The sequence below is a fragment of the Stegodyphus dumicola genome, chromosome 3 (assembly GCF_044657685.1).
Source record: "Stegodyphus dumicola isolate Sdum_Otavi_A_Nest chromosome 3, ASM4465768v1".
NCBI classification, from domain to species: domain Eukaryota; kingdom Metazoa; phylum Arthropoda; class Arachnida; order Araneae; family Eresidae; genus Stegodyphus; species Stegodyphus dumicola.
In genome coordinates, this window is record NC_140770.1 from 37,994,125 (window position 1) to 38,006,342 (window position 12,218).

Below are 12,218 nucleotides of genomic sequence, written 5' to 3' on the forward strand. Positions count from 1 at the left end.
AAAAATTTGGGCACAACTACGGCGAAACATTCCCACCAGTCGTAATGTATACCACAATAAGGACTATTTTGGCAATAGCAGCTCAAAAGAAAATGCACGTAAATCACTTCGATGTAAAAACAGCTTTTCTATATGGAGATCTGAAAGCAGATATATATATATAAGAAGCAACCAGAAGGCTACATCTCTGCTTCAGAAGCAAATAAAGTCTGTAAACTGAATAAAAGTATCTACGGACTAAAACAGGCAGCCAGAAACTGGAATCACAATATAGCTGAAATCCTGCGCAAACAAGGATACGTTCAAGGAAAGGCTGATCCATGTTCCTTTACACTAATCGAGAAAACGCAAGAACTTACATAATCGTTTACGTTGATGACATATTAGTCGTGAGTGACAAGTGTGAATCAATTCAAGAAGTTGAACGAATTCTCAAAGAATATTTCGACATTCGAAATCTTGGAGAAGTGTCTACATATCTAGGAATTGAAATCAAAAGAGAAAAAGACGGAAGCTTTAAACTTCATCAAGCTAACAAGATTAAGAGTATGATTGAAAAATTCGACGGAGAGTCACTAAAGAAACTAAGCTATACACCCATGACTACGAATTCTATGAAGAATCAAAACAACCAGGATGACGTTTTCCCCGATAATCGGAATTATAGGGAAGCAGTGGGAGCGCTTTTATATTTAGCAACAGTATCAAGACCTGACATAGAAAATGTTGGAATACTTAGCAGAAAAGTAGAAAATCTATCAACATCGGACTGGAACGGTATCATTAAAATCATACGATATCTGAGAGCTACAATTAATTACAAATTACATCTAAAATCCAATGGTGTACCAGTCATCAACGCTTACAGTGACGCTGATTGGGCAAGAGATACCTCTGACAGAAAATCCACATCCGGATATACACTGGTGTGCAAAAATTAAGGACGAAGTCGAAAAATTAGCATATCAGCTGAACGAAGAGGCAGAGCGGACAGAAAGACCAATCAGGAGATTAAGTAAGGTGATGTACGGTAGCACATGCGCAGATATGCAGGTAGACGTAATGGGGAAGTGTCTGAGTAGTATAAAGCATGTTGTCGGTATAAGATCAGTATTTCTGGCAAAGAGATTGCACGCCGTATAGCAGTTAAAATCACACCGAGTTGCTGCCTCAGCGAGAAATGACGAATAATCAATCTGTTAGACGACATCTGGATGCTTTTACCCGAGGTCGAATCATTGGGAAGTTGGAGGAAGGCCGCAGTGTGACAAGTGTGGCTGCAGAGTTCGGAATGGCTCACAGCATCGTTTCACGACTTTGGAGACAATTTCAAACTACAGGAACAGTTATCCGGGGGTTAAGTAGTGGTCATCCACGAGGAACCACACCCGCAGATGACCGGTATATTACCTTACCGGCCAGAAGAAACAGGCGGCAGACAGCGGGAGAAATCGCTAGACACACGACACAGGCGACTGGACGACCGATATCGCGTTTTACCGTGGCCAGAAGACTGCACAGTGGTGGTCTGTTTGCACGACGCCCTGTACGGTGTGTACCTCTAAAGCCTGCCCATCGGAGAAGGTGTTCTCTGTGGTGCCGGGAACACCGGAATTGGAGAGACAATGAATGGGGACAGATACTCTTTACAGATGAGAGCAGATTCAGTCTGAGTAGCGATTCTCATTGCATACTCATCTGGAGAGAGCAGGGAAGCCGCAATCATCCCTCGAACATCATTGAAAGGGACACGTATGGAGGTGGCGGTGTTCTCGTTTGGGGAGGCATCATGCTTGGTAGTTGTACAGACCTTCACATCATCGACGCAGGTTCAGTCAACGGGACCCGTCATTGTAACGAGATTATTCTTCCATATGTGCGTCTTCTTAGAGGCGCTATGGGTCCGCAGTTCCTTTTCATGGACGACAATGCACCATGTCATCGCACAGTAGCTGCCGAACAGCTTTTAGAGAGTAAGGATATTGAACGTATGGATTGGCCGGCACGATCTCCGGATCTCGATCCCATCAAGCATGTATGGGATTTTCTAGGCAGACGCTTGACAGCTCGTACCTTACCACCAGTAACGATTCCGGAGCTTCGATTGGCGCTGCAAGATCAATGGGCAGCAATGCCTCAACAACTCATTGACACCCTCATTCTCAGCATGGGCAGACGCTGTCAAACCTGCCTAGCAGTCAGGGGAGATCATATCACCTATTAAAGACCGGATGTTTCTTGCTGGACACCCATCACAGGGATGTTTCGGCCTTCAGTCGCATTGCGCTCCATGCTACTTTTTCAATAAAGCTTCTTTTTATCCCTCTGATTTCTCTTTTAGTAAGTGTTACTTACATTACTCATGTCCTTACGTATTGGGGATCTTACGGTATTAAATGTGTTGATTTGGAAAGCTTTTGTACAAAGTTATATTGAAAAAACCGTCTCGTCCTTAATTTTTGCACACCGGTGTATATTTCAAATAGGAAACAGTACGGTATCATGCGGAAGGAAGAAACAAAATTGTGTCGCCCTATCTTAGACAGAAGCCGAATACATCGCTCTAGCTTTAACATTGCAGGAGCTACAATGGATTAGACAACTGATTTAGGTTTCGCTCAACAGGAAGCTAACATTGTATTCGAGGACAATATGTCATGCATAAATCTTTCCAGAAAAGAAAAAGGAAGCAGTTACACCAAACACATCGATGTGAAATATCACTACGTATGTGATCTACAAAATCAAGGCATTGTTAAATTAAAACACTGCAACAGTAAAATGATGTATATGTTTACGATATAAAATGTTGTAGATATGTTTACGAAACCTTTGCCCAGACAACAGCTGGAATTTTTATTAAAAGGAATCGGCCTTACTTCGGACAGAACTCATCGAGTGGGAGATTGTGGAGCAATTCATAATGACAGCGATGATGCTGTACACTCCGACGTTAATTTTCCCCCTCACCCCCGCTAACTGTGATTGGACTTGATCCGAAAAGGAGAAACATTCTCTCCTTGTATGACTCACTTCTCGCGGACAGTAAACAATCTCTACTTGTATGACTCACTTCTCGCGTTATGCAATGGACAGTAAACAACGCTTGTAATCATCTCTAGATATTTTGTTTTCTTCTAATACCTAATAAATTTGTTATTTTGTGTTTGCTAATATAATGATCGTGTTCCTTACATCGGCAGCTTGGATTACACTTTATTAAGGTAAGAACTTTAATTATGTTTTATTCATCTGCTTGTCTCGATTTAGCGAAGTTGTAACAGTAAACAAAAATGAACCACGAATACCTTCAACATGTATCCTGCAGGGAATAGAAAGAGAAGAGATTCAAAAATACACCAGCCCCAACCTTAAAATGACTGTCAAACTGAGAACCATCGGTAAAAATGTGCAGCCATTGAATAGGTGGATATTTAGTCGCAATGGTCTCCAAAGCAAGACATTTCAAAACGCTTGGTGTAACTTTTCTTTTTCTATGGATGGCTTCCACTATGTCTAGCCTTACTTTGACATTAATCACCTCTAAAGGGCTTCTGGTTGTCAAGAGAGGTTGTATATTACCTGGAATCTCAAGCTCTTTCTTCATGTCCAGGACTTTTTGAATAAATCGATACCGAGTTTTAAATTTCCTAGGGTTCACTATGTAGTTCCTCCAGTAGGGATCCTGAATCTGCATTAGCTTTTCATACAGAACAAAGGTCCTCTTTTTCATTGTAGAGACATTAGGTATTTTGTGGAGTAGGCAAAATGAAAAATATGTAATGCTTTCGCCGGGAATTGAACCACGGACCTCTCAATTACGTGCTGAGCGCGGAGACCATCACACCACGAAAAGCATGCCAAGAAGGTGGGAGAAATGCCTTATATCATAATATCCTGGAAGGGTTTATTTCCTGTCAACAATAACATTGCATCAATAGGTGTAGACTTCACAGCTCCTGCAATCAAGTGAACAGCTTGGGTTTGCATCACTTAAAGTTTATTAACCACCAATTGTGGGGCACTGATAGGAGCTTCACAACAATATGCTGTTAAAGGGAGGATATAAGTTAAATATATGAAACTGGAATTCACATAATAAACAACTTTATTTTTTGCTGTACTTTATTTTCATTTGTCTACTTTTTTTAATACATTCATCAAATATTTGTTGCATATTTAAAAAACATAATATATAGAATGCACCCAGCTGACATGGACAGTCAGCCAACAGGACATTTAACTAATAGGGACATTTAGTCAACAAGACATTTAGCTAACATGGACATTTAGACAAGACATTTTAACCAACAATATAAGGTATGTACCTTATACACTCAAAAAACACATAGCAATGTTTTAGTAAAATATACACTCAAAAAACACATAGCAATGTTTTAGTAAAATTTATTCATATTTATCTAATAGAAAGGTTGGTTCCAGGGTACTCAACAAGAAGGTTTATGGACAAGTACCAAATTTTTGTCTTCATTTAATGCTAAAGAGACGTTTTCTGAATATGAGTTTAAAATTAGACAGGAAAGCAACCTTATTCTAACATTGATTTTGAAATCAATTTTGAGAAAAATCAGACATAGGTCTCTCTATTTCATAAGGGGGAAAGAAAATTTCAGGAGTCAGACAGTGAAATAATTTTACATGAAAAGAAATGAGTGGAGCAAAGAAAAAACAAATGTAACATGATTTGTTGATAAATATAATTATGAAACATGAAAAAGGAAAGACATTAAAATTTTGAAAGTATTGAAAAATTAATGTCATTAACTTAGGAAGAAAAATTTTTGTTAATGTGAGAAGGTTTAAAGAAATCCATTTAGCTAATAATGTTAATTTTTCAATGCTTTCAAATTTCTAATACTTAATTTTTTCATTTTTCATTAATATTTTCCTTGACAGATCATGTTACATTAATTTTCACTTTGCTCTACTGATTTCTTTCCCAATAAAATTCTTTCATTCCTAAGCTTGATTGTTTTTGAAATTGATTTCACAATCTATGCCAAAATACACATGCTTTTCTGTCGAATTTTAAAATTTAAAGTCCCTTTAGTATTATATACGGACAAAAATATGGTCCTTGCCTATAAACCTTCTCGATGTATACCTTAGAAACAGCCATTTGTCAGATAAATATGGACAAACTTTAGATTGTCTAAAACAGGGGTGGACATTAAGATGATTGGTATTGACCGGTGGACCACGAAGACATTTTGAGGTTAATGCCTTTACTAAGACCTTAGACGTGCATACTAAAAGAAATATATTTATGGAACACCAACGCCAACCAGACTGGAGAATCGCCTTTTCCCAATCGATGCGAGTATGTTTACTTAAGCAAACGATTCGATGAATGTGTACACAATGCATGTACCTTCATTGGAAGCACTTTTTAGAAAGGATTTTTAAGTACACATGTAGGTAACAGATTCATTGGTTCACATGTGTTCGCTGCTTGCTGCACTGAATACATAAATAATGTTCCACGGTCTAGCAGTCATAATGTTCTTCAAGCATTCAAACTTGACAATTTTGTGTTATTTGTGGTTTTGTAGTACAAATAGTAATCTGTCATATTTTAAAAAAGGGTTACAATGTCGAAAACAAGTGTTAAGAAAAGAAAAACATACAATTTTAGTACAGAATGGGAAGAACAGTTTTTCTTTACAATGCTGAATACAAAATCTCTGTGCTATGTATGCCATATAAGTGTGGCACTTCCAAAAAAAAGAAAATGTTGAAAGGTTTTTCAAAAGCATGCATAGAAGTTTTGATTTTCCGTTAAAAAAAGTGAATTCGTAAACAAAAGTTAAATGAATTTAAATCACAATTAATCAGGCAAAAATCATATTTTATTAACTCCAATACTATATATAAGGCTTCAACAGTTGCATCTTTCCTTGTGAGTCAAGTGTTAGCAAAACATAAAAATCCTTTCGCAGATGGAGAAATGATGAAAAAAGTGTTTCTGGAAGCCAGCGATTTAGTATTTGATTCATTCATAAATGAACAAAAATGAAATTATTTCCACGGTTAAAGACGTACAGCTTTTGTGTAGAACTGTCAAGCACATGTTAAATGAAAATAGAAATGATGAATTCTGATCTGACTGATCAGTTGACAGAAGATATTGCAAACTGCATTTACTTTTTCTTGCAATTTGATGAATCTACGGACATATCAAATGATATTTCTCAACTTTGCATTTTTGTAAGAATGTTTTTTAACAAGTATAAAAGAAGAATCATTAACAATATTACATCTAAAGAAGAAAACACGGGGTGAAGATGTTTACTGCAGCTTCAAAATATATATAGGGAAGAAAACAATTCCAATTTATAAAGTTGTATCGATGACAACTGATGGGGCCCCATAAATGTCCAGAGCAGTCAATGGATTTTTGGCTATGTGTATCAAAGATGATAATATACTGCATTTCCTTTCTTATCATTGCATTATTCACCAACAGGCTCTTTGTTGTAAAATTCTAAATATGCGCCATGTTATGGAAATCTGCATCAAATTTGTGAACTCAGTTTCAGAAAGAAGTGTTCAGAGAAGAATGTTTCTGGCATAACTAGAAGAAAATGAATCTGATTACGGGGAATTGTTATATATGCGGATGTTAGATGGTTAAGGCAGAGTATACTTTTAATTTTGCATTTTTTTAGGTAGTATTCAGGGATCTACTACAAGAAGTAAAAGATTTTTTGGAGTCAAATGATGAAGTGATAAAGTGTATGTTGAACTTAGTGATGACATTTGGTTGATGGATTTAGCTCTTGTTGTTTATATAACAAGCCATCTTAATGAACTGACAACTGCAAGGGAAAAAAATCAAACAATAGTGGAACTGACTGGATTTGTAAATACTTTCAAAAACAAGTTAAAGCTAATATCTTCCCAGTTAATGAAGAATAAACTAAAAAATTTCAAAAATATTTCTGACGAGTTGTTTAAAAACAGAGGTACATTAAACAAAAAGGAATATTATGATGAAATAATAAAACTTCACTCGGAATTTGAGAGGTGTTTTCAAAAATTTACTAGACTAGAACCAATTGCTACATTCATGTGTTATCCATTTGACAATGTTGATGCGGAAGAAATAACTGAAAATGTAAATTATATATTCTTTTTACCTCTTGAAGAAAACAAAGTTTTTCTCCTTCAAAATGACATAATTTTAAAAGCACGTAGTTCAGAACCAAAGAATAACTTTTGGAATTTAGTGGACAAAGTATCCTATTTTAAAAAAAGTCGCATGCCACGTAACATTGTTCTTTGGCTCTACCTACCTGTGTGAATCTGCATTGTCAACAATGAATATAATACAATATATCATTTCCATCTCACAGATGACCAGTTAGAATCCAGTGCAAGATTAGCAGTTAGTAATTATATATCGAGATATTCAAGATTGGTGGACAGTATGCAGACTAAGTCTTCTACGGAACTACTCTTATATACACACCCTCACTTGGCAACAAATTTCTCGCCAAACTCCATGGTGCCATATTACTATCTAAATTTTTTGTCTACATTTCGAACTTTAAGCCTAAAATGTCTCCAAATACCATGTCTTGAACACACAAGCTAAAAATCCGAAACAAAAATTAAAAATTTAGGTAGCGAAAACGTAAAGTTTCTAACCAAAAATATATGACAAAAATCCATGTACACAGCGATATGTTTTAACTTAAAAAAACATCTACAAATTGCACAATCTTGGCTGCAAAAGAATCTATGAACTACGCACACCTCGCTTTAGTAAATGAACATAACAACAATAAATTTCAAAGAATACCATGTACACAGCATCCTGTTTAAACTTAAAAAAACATCTGCGAATTGCACAATCTAGGCATTGCGCACAAATCAACAAAATATACAAACAATTCAAAAAACAACAATAACAACAGAAATTCATAGTTAAAAAAAATTAAACATTTTACAAAATAAAATGCACTTACCATAATACATTCGTTAATAAAATTTTGCCAGTCACACAATGTCTGTGAACAAAAGTGCCACGATTTTGCTATATCACATGTCTTTCTGTGATTCAAAATTTCGAAAGTAATGATAAAAACTTCCTCCAAAGTTAACTTATTGCACGAAAACCATGATCCAAATCTTAAACTCCGCTGACAGCCACATACTTTACAAGAAACCATCTAACTGCAGATCCACACAAGAACTATCAGAAACGCCAAGTTCTCATAGCAGCTCTACATTTCGGACTCCGTTTTAAAAGTCCCACAGAAATTCCAAAAATACATTTCAGTCTTCCAAATTCCAAAAATACACACCCATGAACAAAAGACTTGTTAAAAACTCCAACATCGCACCTTTTAATACTAAATTTACTTTCCATACAATCTAAAATACGCGAATGAAATCTTGCCACCACGCCTGTCGTTGCAACATAGGCCATTTCAAAACACACACGACACGAACCAACGAGCAATTAAACCACTGCAGCAGAAGAGTTAAGTTTCAACGTCAAAAGGGTTGCCATACAAACAACATCGTCTCCAAAATCATCACGTGAAAAACCAGCGTGCAGAACACATATTGCCAAATTTGGTGATCTTAGGGCATATATAAGAGTATAAAAGTAGAGCCTCTTCTACTAAATATACCGTATTTGACGGCATATAAGATGAATATTTTTTCCTAAATTTGGTCTCAAAAAAGTTACCTGCATCTTATACGTGAAGGACACAGGTTAACTTTCAATACTGAATGCTATTTTTAGCCCGGATAAAGGTCTAGACAAACATAACTTTTTCTACATCTGCCATAATTATTTTGCGCATGCGTGAAACATCTGTCGCCAAAAAGCGCCAAAGCTTGAAGCTGATGTCGAAGTTCGAACAGGTTCGATGGTCATATTATGTCTATGGAGCCTTTCCTTCTTTACATAGACTTTGACTCAGCCGACACACGTGTCAGTATCGGTGCTACTCTGTATAACCATGTCGGTATCAGTGCTTAAAACTATTTGTTTTAAAAAAATACCCTGGAAAATATGACTACAGGAAACAAGAGATTAAGCTATACAATTCAGTATAAACTAGTAATGTTAAACTATGCCAAAGTGCATGCTTCTGCTTTATTTTGTATTATATTTGATTGCTTGCCGTTCATTCATTTATTCATTATTGAAATTTACATATCATGTTCAAAACAGCTTGCCATTTGTTAATTTTCCTTAATAAAAGTATGTTTGGTAATTGCATTCAATGATTGTTTCGGACTATTGAAATTTTTTTTCCTTGTGTGTGGCCTTCTAAATAAGGGTGTGTCTTATATGCCGTCAAATACGGTAACTTTGCGAACTAACTTTAGGTAAAAATTATTTATTTTTTAATGTATTTTGAATCGTTTGATAAGAATTGCATCATTTGAAATTATTATATCTATGGCTATTATTATCATGCTTGTATCTAGTGTTTTGCTTCAAACGCAATTTTAAAAGAGTAATTTTTTTACGTAGGTTTAGGTAAGTAAGTTCATATTCCATATTTATTATTAAGTTATAATAAATATTGTACACCTTTTTCTCACCACACTTAAGCTACTGGGTGGACCGCAACACCTAGAAAAAATTAGAAGTGGCCTGCACCATGGAAAAGTCTGCCCAAACTTGGTCTAAAACATTGTTTTTTTCTATACATATGTGTTGTCAGCTAAACATGTTATAGGTTAAATGTGTTGTTGCTTAACTGCCCATGTCAGCTAACTGTTTTCTTCTGTGAATCCTCCCATAATGTGGGGAAGGGGCAGCAATGAATAAGTCGCTTTCTTCCTTTATGTGGGGGGAGATTAGCTAGCTGCCTTTACAGGACTAGAGCCATTGCTTTTATGGTGATCTGTTTAGGTGCAATAGGGGCTCATAAATTTACTGTCAAGTCTTACTGTCAGGCTGTGTGATTGCTAAATGATTTTTAGATACTCATATGCTGGAGTATTCAATCACGTTTGGATTTTATGCCTTAGCAGGCTCTTGGTTGGGAGCTTTGGTGCTTGGTCACTGTTAGCAAACTACTATCAGTTAAATGTCTACAACAGCTAAAGTATTTATTAATTTAAGTTTCTTGAAAATTCTGCATTAATTTAGAACATAAACAAAATTTTCCCTCTCTGATTTAAATTTTAATTTCCATATAATTTTTATTTGTATATTTTGTTTCTATAGCTGAAAGAGAGGGTTCAATTTAAACTGTAGGATTTATTTCATTGCTTTTTAAAATATGAATTATTTTTTATAGTACAAAAGTACAGTTTGGCAATTTAAATTGCAGGATTTATTTTATTGCTTTTTAAAATGTGAATTATTTTTGATAGTACAGTTTGGCAATTAAATGCATTTTTAAATAAAATTTTAACACAAATTACCATTCCAATTTCTTGTGTAACTCCTGGTCCATATCGAACACTAGAACAAGTCATCTATAAATAAGACAGAAAGAAAAGCAACTGGCTATGTAAAATGTCAGATTTTAAAAAGATTTAAATTTTGAATTCATATTTTATTTTCAAAATAAAAAATATTTACCTCAAATGCATATTCTTTATTACCATTCTGTTTTGGAGTAAATCCATGATTTCCTTTTAATAAAGGGAATAACAAATTAAGAACAAATAAAAAAAATTCTATGGGAAAAAAAAAAAAGAGAGAGAGAGAGAATTTCTGCACTTACCTCGCAGATGTACTGCACTGGAATGCGCAGGACATCGGCACCTTAAAATGAATTATAAAAAAATAATAAAAGCAAATTTTACTTCTATACTACATAATGAGGCATGACTTAGCTTATATTTCATCCTACTAATATATGAAGAAATATTTTGCATCTACTTTATGTTGGTTTATACAGACATCAATTATTTCAACTATTTAACTTTCAAATTCTTTCTTGAATAATCATCCTGTTCACTGTTTCTAAAAAATACACACTTTGTTTAAGCCAGTATGTTATCAGATCACATAATTCTTTCTTATGTTGCTCTTAAAGTTCTGTACTCTGAATTCATGGAAATATCTTTTAACAATTCAAAGCAAGTGCTTTCCATTTAATAACAGTGTTTATTTAAGCAATCTTCATAGTTTTATGATGGATTCATGATCAATTTAGAGAAAACGATGATGAAATGCATATTTAGACAGTAATGTCAATCATCAAGGCACAATTGAGATAGTTTAGGGTCTCTGGCACAATGTCTTCTAGTGCTCCCTTTATCTGCTTATATGCAGAAAGATTAGGACTATAAAATATAATGATTTAGGGGCCCCTAAAATTTGAAGCTTTGTGAGCCTAGAGATTGATCAAGTTCTGCATATTAATGAATTAAACTGAGGACTGATTTATCATTATGTACTTATATCATAATAACCTAATGAACTTAATATTTTAAATTATATGAAAGCTCCTGAATTCTAGAATATTTTATCTCCTAGAGTAAACATAATTTAGAATTACAGATTTTACTGATGAACCAAGGTGCAATTTTCACAGAATTCCTATTAATAAGTGTGAATCAAATGATTCCAAACTTATTTCTTTCTGGTAATACTGAACTAAATAAAGCTGCATCTTTGATTCAATTGCAGGGCATAAATTGGCTTAAACTGGGGGGGGGGGGAAACACACAGCTTCACCTTCTACTGATTCCATTGCACAACGATACTGTAGCATATTTATGCTGCTACAGTTTTAGTAGCCCTTACTATTTTTCTTTTCGTTGATTCTCCACTAATTTAAGAAAGTAACTGAGAGGAAACAAAAATATTTCAATAAAATCTAGTAGCATAGAAACTTGAGAAAATACATCTATTCCACACACAAGATATAAATTAATTACAAATCTCTCAGCAATACTAAAATCATTTTTATGCTGTCTTTTATGAAAAGTCACTAGAAAAATAAATTACATAGTACAAAAACTTAAATGTAGACAAATAAATTTGTACAGAAATGTAGAAAATAAATTTGTACAAAAACTTAATCTTTAAGGTATTTCCTGACAACTGAGTGCAATTTAAGAATTGGACTTAATGCATTTAACACTTACATCTGCATTAATATATGTAAATCTCTCTCTCTCTATATATATATATATTCTCTCTCTATATATATATATAGAGAGAGAGAGAGATAATCTATATCTGCCGCCCAGATCCTATATTGGTA

The 12,218-nt window shown here is 34.6% G+C and overlaps 1 protein-coding gene across 1 annotated transcript in view; it reads right to left on the reverse strand.

Annotated features, from left to right (window-relative positions):
- T3dh (Type III alcohol dehydrogenase) overlaps nucleotides 1-12,218 on the reverse strand; it is a 76,564-nt gene that overhangs the window by 60,943 nt on the left and 3,403 nt on the right. Inside the window, exons 2-4 of the mRNA XM_035356281.2 lie at nucleotides 10,728-10,768; nucleotides 10,583-10,635; nucleotides 10,423-10,476 (exon numbers count right to left, since the gene is read on the reverse strand). Coding sequence (XP_035212172.2) covers nucleotides 10,423-10,476; nucleotides 10,583-10,635; nucleotides 10,728-10,768 — 148 coding nt within the window. The remainder of the gene's footprint in view (nucleotides 1-10,422; nucleotides 10,477-10,582; nucleotides 10,636-10,727; nucleotides 10,769-12,218) is intronic.